Below are 6,886 nucleotides of genomic sequence, written 5' to 3' on the forward strand. Positions count from 1 at the left end.
TTTTCATCTATAGCAATCTTGGCCCCAACCTCTAGTCCACCTCACTCTAACTGCTACACTGTGATATACATACATATCAAAGCCAGGGAGAGTGGGTGTGTCCCTCTGCCATAAGCATATATGCCATTATTTAAATCAGTTGGTAAAATAAATCTTTCTTTTTGATCTCAGGGCATCCTTTGACAAGTGCACTAGAAAATTCATTGTTTTACCCACCACCAAGAATAACTTTAAAGTTAAAAATGCCCAGATCAACCCTGGAAAACTGCCGAAACAACTCCACAGAGACTGATCACCAGCCCCGCTCTCCTGACAGCGGCTCCCCTATTCGTAGTATAAGGAGCATGCAGGTGCCTCGGGAGTCTCTGGAAATGAGAGTGGAATCGTATTCGAGATATCCACTAGAGAGCAAGAATAACCGTTTGCTGGCCAGTCTCAGCCATTCCAGAAGTGAAGCAAAGGATTCCAGTCCTTCTTGGAGAATCTCATCTTCAGAGTTCTATCATGGGCAATCACTGGGAAAGCCTCTGGTCCTTCAGGCTGCCCTCCATGGACAGTCTTCCATTGGGAATGGTAAAAGTCAGCCTCACTCAAAATCTCTCAAAGCCAATGGCCTAGAGGGCATCTGGTCTGAGAATATCACCCAAAAGGACAGTTCGAGTGAGATGTTCTGTGATCAAGAGTCCATGCTCAGCTCACACAGTCAGGGCAGCTTTAGAAAATCCACCATGGAACATTTTGGCAGATCCTTTAAAGAGGCCACCAATAAATGGGTGAGGACCACCGAGGACCTCCAGTGCTGTGTGAAGCCAGCCAAGAATATGAACCCCAAGGAGCAGTTCTGGGGCAGGCAGCTTCTCAAGCGGTCTGCAGGGAAAGCTCCTTACCAAGAAAATGATGGATATTGCCCAGATTTAGAGTTGAGTGATTCAGAAGCAGAAAGCGACATGAATAAAGAAAAAGTCAGGGTAAAGAGAGAGAACTTAGGCAGGGAAAATCCTCCCCATGACTCTAGACAGGATTGCCCCAGTAAAAGCAAGCCATACCCTTTTTCCCACAGTTCAATGCAAAGGTGATTAGAAACACCCAAGGATAACCTAATCTTTGCCTTTGCCCCATGTACTGGGGAAAACACATACACCAAAAGGATTCTAGCATATGTTAGGAGAAATTGCGGTGAAAAAGAAATTTTTCCACACTAAATTGGCTTGCAGTTTTTTGAAAGATTTCAAGTCTAGTTCTTACAAGCACATTACAGGAATTGCAAATTTGTCAGAGGTTATTTAGAACAGCTGGGCCCACAGTATTTGTTCAGTAAATATTTTCGATCAGCTTTCCAGTTATAGTAACACATTAATAAGAATATGTTTTAAGAATCCTTGCATTTTTTTAACAGATTTGCAAGAGAACGTGACTATCAGACACTAAAACTACTTACCTTTTGAAGCTACAGCATATGACTTCCAGAGCTCCTGTCTGTAGGAAGTTTCTAACTCCACTGGTATCTATAAATAAATCTTCAGGGGAGAGACCAACAGACCAACATCTGAGATACTGTCAAACTCAGTACCCTCTTTGCTCGCATAAGGTTGAGTTCCTATTAACAGTATCTTAACTTATTAAGTCAATACTCCTGATGCTTATAATTGTCCAGTGCCTGTTCCTAGACTTGCTTGTGAGGGACACACTCGTAACTATTTTACCCAGCTAACAAGCCTAAACGGCTAACTTGTGGATAGTGTTTACAAAAGTACAAAAGTACTACTTCCAAGGAAAATGCTCTGATTCTCTAGGTATTTGTGAAGGATCCCAGAGCCTTTCCCAAAGTGAGACCATTTCTGGAGTTTTTGTACCAAGTCAGGGTTTTGTGTTATTGTTTTCAAATAAGTTTGACTAAAACAAGTTTGGCTGACAGTTTTTGTATACCTGCTTTAATGTTTATAAAATTTTTATTGAGGTATAATTAAAATATAATAAAATGCACAGAGGTTAAGTATTCTTACCTGCTTTAATTTTGAAACAGATTTTTATTGTCAAACAGAATTTGAAACATGTGTTTAACACATGTATGTAATTTAGCTTTGTATCAACTTTGAATTTGAGGTAATTTCCCAAACAAAAAGGCTGGAGCCACTTTTCAAAAGTTGCTTATGCCTTATTCCCAAACTATCAGCCTTGGTTAATTTCTTGGAGGAAGAGAATACTTACATTGGGGAGGAATAAAAAGCATGTCTGCTTCTCATTTTAAAAAGGGAGAAAGGTGCAGTTTTAAAAATGTGAAGCAGACTAATAATTCTCAGCTCTCATTTCTTCTTAGCCTTAAATTAATATTCTCTTCTAGTTTGGGAAGGTATAGTGGGAATTTTCAGACAAGAGGCCATTTTCAATTTTTAAAGTTTCTTACTGGTGAAACAGCTGGAGTAGGGACCATTCAGTCAAGGCAGGGGCCCTCTCTTCATCAATTCAAAAAACTCAGCAGTTTTCCTCTCCCCCACTTTTGTTCTTGTAGCCTTGTTAATGCATTTTTTTTCCTTTCTGTTTTCTCCTTTCCTGAAAACTTTTGTGTTTTGCCTCTTCTTTAGGTATATCTTCAAAATGTTTCTTTTGTGCCTATGTACGTGTGTAAACATGCCATAGCATTTGTGGTAGGTATCCTGTATTTTGTTCGATTGGCAAAAACTATCATCCAAAATGAGAAAGAGAAATTCCCCTATTTTTGTACTAGGTTTCTGTGCTTTTTCTTTGAATTCTTCTGGAGTAGATAATAATTTGACACCTTCATGGTAATGAAATTATAATGGAGCTGTGTTGTATAATAAATTCCTATGTCAGAGCCCAATGCAGTAGCCTTTGTCCTTTCATGGCTTTCAATTATGAGTGAGTGGGAGGAAAAGCAAACATCAAAACAGTGCTTCAGCCAAATTTCATATGTAATGAGTATTGACTAAAATATCATTCCAATCAGGGAAATAAAGTAATATTTTTACAGAATTTTCCTAGGTAAATGAAGGAGCCTTCAGTTGTGTAAATTTCAATTGCCCTGAAATGTATTTGTTACATTTTGTTGTTGTTTGAAGTATTACCTCTTAACCTTCTTTTTTTCTCATTTTGTGTTATATTGTCCAGTTTTCCAAGATGAACTCAGTCTTTTTTCAAATGTTACCTTTTTACCAATACTTTTTCATTAAATTATGAAAACTGTTAACTACTGTCAGTGTGGTAATTTTCCATTTTGGTACATTGGTTTTAGAAAATCTTACATATGTTTCTTTTACATCCAAAAAATTATATTCACAAAACAAACAGATGGTATGGGGAAAGGGAGGAGGAGGAATTGAAAGTTTAGAAGCACAGATTCCTGATTCATGTCTATACCCAGGGCAAAAGAAAAGTGGACAAGTGGACACTTGTACTCTACCTGGAAATCATGATTTCATCAGGTTGGTAAGATAAAGACCTTGGGATCATCGTAAAAAATCACCAGGTAAATGTAGCCTATGTTAAGTGACAAGGTTCAGAAGGCTCAGATCAGGCATCTCTTAAATATGTACTCTTTACAATATTCATTCTATTTGGAGTCATGTGAGTATATTAATGTCATAGGGGTTGTGTGGTGTCATGGGGGGACTTTGACAACATTATAGACATTTTCATGTTTGAGAATCGTGCTTGCCAAAGGTCATTAGGTAAATCTGTAGTGAAGATAGGTAAAAAGTGGTATTTTTTCTGTGTCTTCTTCTTTCCCTTCCCTTCCTCTTTCCCGTTGTTAATGGACAACTGTTGTGATCTAGTAAATCATTAGGTTAAATGCTGGACAACCAAAACTATAAATAATACCCTGTTACGGCCAAGAAAAACTATTGGGTTTATACTAATGTGTACATTTCCAGTGGGTAATGAACCTTTTTGTTAAAGCAACTTTTAAATTCAAAGAACAAACCAGAGAATGCACAGTTCTGGGTTTCTTCCCCTTCAGGACTTTAAAATCCTCAGCATGCTTTCTGACCCTTCAGAATTCAGTGAGTAAAAACTTACTTTCATATATTTTCCAAAACATGTATCTTATTTATAACAAATTTTATTAGATTTTCACAACCTTAATTCAGCTATTTTCAAGTTTTATAGAAAGCAGTTTTAATGTTTTCAGATTTTTAATAAGGTAATAATACATCATGACCAAATGAGATTTATCCCAGAAATGCAAGGTTGAATTAACCTTGCAAAATCAACCAGTGTAATTCATCATACCCCAACTGATACACAAAAAGCATTTGATGATCCAGTATCCAATACTGACAGTAGCACTTACCAAACTAAAAATAGAAGGGAACTTTGAAAAACCTAATAAAGGACATTTGCAAAAAATCTACAGTTAATTGTGTGTGTATGTGTATATATACATATATATTTTTTTTTTTTTGAGACAGAGTCTCACTATGATGCCCTCCTTAGAGTGCTGTGGCATCACAGCTCACTGCAACCTCAAACTCCTGGGCTCAAGCGATTCTCTTGCCTCAGCCTCCCAGGTATCTGGGACCACAGGTGCCTGCCACAACGCCCGGCTATTTTTTGTTGCAGTTGTCATTGTTGTTCAGCTGGCCCAGGCTAAGTTTGAACCCTCCAGCCTCGGTGCATGTGGCTGGCGCCACAACCACTATGCTACGTATGGGCACTGAGCCTTTTTTTTTTTTTTTTTTTGAGACAGAGTTTCAACTTTGTCGCCGTTGGTAGAGGTGCTGTGGTGTCACAGCTCACAGCAACCTCAAACTCTTGGGCTCAAGTGATTATCTTGCCTCAGCCTCCTGGGTAGCTGCAACTACAGGCGCCCACCACAACACCCAGCTATTATTAGAGCCTGATCTTGTCTCAAACTCCTGAGCTCAGGCAATTCACCCACCTTAACCTCCCAGCGTGATGGGATTACAGGTGTGAGCACTGTGCCCAGCCCTACAATTAATACTATATTTAATGATGAAAGACTTAATGCTTTCCCTCCAAGATCAGGAATGAGACAATGATGTCCACACTCACCACTTCCCTTAAACATTGTGTTGGAGTTTCTAGCCAGAGTAATAAAACAAGAAAAAGAAAGGCATCCGTATAGGAATGGAAGAAAATATTACATTCCTTATTGACAGGTGACCAGATGAAATGACCATGTATGTAGAAAATAAAATTGCAGCCAGGTGCAGTGACTCATGCCTGTAATCCTAGAACTCTGGGAGGCTGAGGCAGGATGATCACTTGAGACAAGCCTGAGCAAGAGGACAACCCCATCTCTACTAAAAGTGGAAAAAATTAGCCAGGCATGGTGTTGTAGCTCAGACTGAGGCAGGAGGATCATTTGAGCCCAGGAGCTAGAGGTTGCTTTGAGCTATCATGACACCATTGTACTCTAGCTGGAGTGACAGAGTTGGACTCTTACCTTCTCTGTCTCAAAAAAACAACAAAAAAGAAGAGGGCGGCACCTGTGGCTCAGTGAGTAGGGCGCCAGCCCCATATACCGAGGGTGGCAGGTTCGAACCCGGCCCCGGCCAAACTGCAACAACAACAAAAAAAAAAAATAGCCAGGCATTGTGGCGGGCGCCTGTAGTCCCAGCTACTTGGGAGGATGAAGCAAGAGAATTGCCTAAACCCAAGAGCTAGAGGTTGCTGTGAGCTGTGAAGCCACAGCACTCTACCTAGGGCAACAAAGTGAGACTCTGTCTCTTAAAAAACAAGAAGAAAATCAAATGGAATCTACCAAAAAAGGTACCAGAACTAGTAAGTGAGTCTAGTAAGGCTGCAGGATAAAAGATCAATGTATAAAAATCAATTGTATTCTACATACTAGCAAGGAACAAGCAATTGAATTTTTTAAATAACACCCTCGATAATAGCATCAAAAAATGTGAAATAGGTATAAATCTGACAAAAATATGTGAAAGACTTGTACAATGGTTATCTATAAAGTTGCTGAGAAAAATAAATGGTGAGATACACCTTGTTCATGGGTCATTAGATTCAATATTGTTAAGATGATAATTATCGGCTCTGCACCCGAATCTCAGTGGTTAGGGCGCTGGTCACATACACTGAGGCAGGCAGTTGGAACCCTGCCCGAGCCTCCTAAACAATGACAACTGCAGCAACAACAACAACAAAGCCTGGCGTCATGACGGGCTCCTGTAATCCCATCTACCTGGAAAGCTGAGGCAAGAGAATCACTTAAACCAAAGTATCTCAGGAATGGAAAAAAAAGTATCCAATGTACTCAGTACTACTGTGAAACCAATTTACAATAACACACTTGCATATAAAAAATGAAACACAGTTTTAGGCTATGATGAAGGGGGAGGGGGAGGGAAGAGGAGGAGGTGGGAGGGATAGCAGGGGGACCACAACTATGGAGCACATTGCAAGTACAAGTTGGTTCTATCATGTGTAGAACACAAATGTCCTAATGCTATAATTGGGTAAATGAGATGAAAGCTATGCTGATTAGTATGATGTAAGCACTCCAATTTGTACAAATAATCAACACACTGAAATGGGCATAAATGTATTTATGATCTATGTACAAAAGACTTAATTTAAAAAATAACAAAAAAATTGCTTAGAGAGTAGATTTCAAATATCACCACAAAAAAGAATTATGTGAGGTAATGGATTATCTTAATTAGCTTGATTTAGTTAATTCCACAATGTATAAAAACATCAAAACATCATGTCATACATCATAAATATATGCCATTTTTATTTATCAATTAAAAAGAATGAATACAAAGAAATGAATGGTTAATTAAAAAAATTTTTTGAGGTTGCCGTGAGCTCTCAAAAAAAAAAAATGACGATTATCTCCAAATTGATCTACAAATTCAATGCAATTTCGATCAAGATCACACCA

The 6,886-nt window shown here is 38.8% G+C and overlaps 1 protein-coding gene across 3 annotated transcripts in view; it reads left to right on the plus strand.

The window, feature by feature from the left end:
• JADE3 (jade family PHD finger 3) overlaps window positions 1–3,201 on the plus strand; it is a 213,156-nt gene extending 209,955 nt beyond the window's left edge. For all 3 annotated transcript variants that reach the window (XM_053579564.1, XM_053579563.1, XM_053579562.1), the window contains exon 11: window positions 172–3,201. In XM_053579564.1, the coding sequence (XP_053435539.1) occupies window positions 172–1,076 (905 nt within the window). In that variant the 3' untranslated portion in view covers window positions 1,077–3,201. The remainder of the gene's footprint in view (window positions 1–171) is intronic.
• The last annotated feature ends 3,685 nt before the right edge of the window (window positions 3,202–6,886 follow it).

This window comes from Nycticebus coucang, chromosome X (assembly GCF_027406575.1).
Source record: "Nycticebus coucang isolate mNycCou1 chromosome X, mNycCou1.pri, whole genome shotgun sequence".
Classification (NCBI taxonomy): domain Eukaryota; kingdom Metazoa; phylum Chordata; class Mammalia; order Primates; family Lorisidae; genus Nycticebus; species Nycticebus coucang.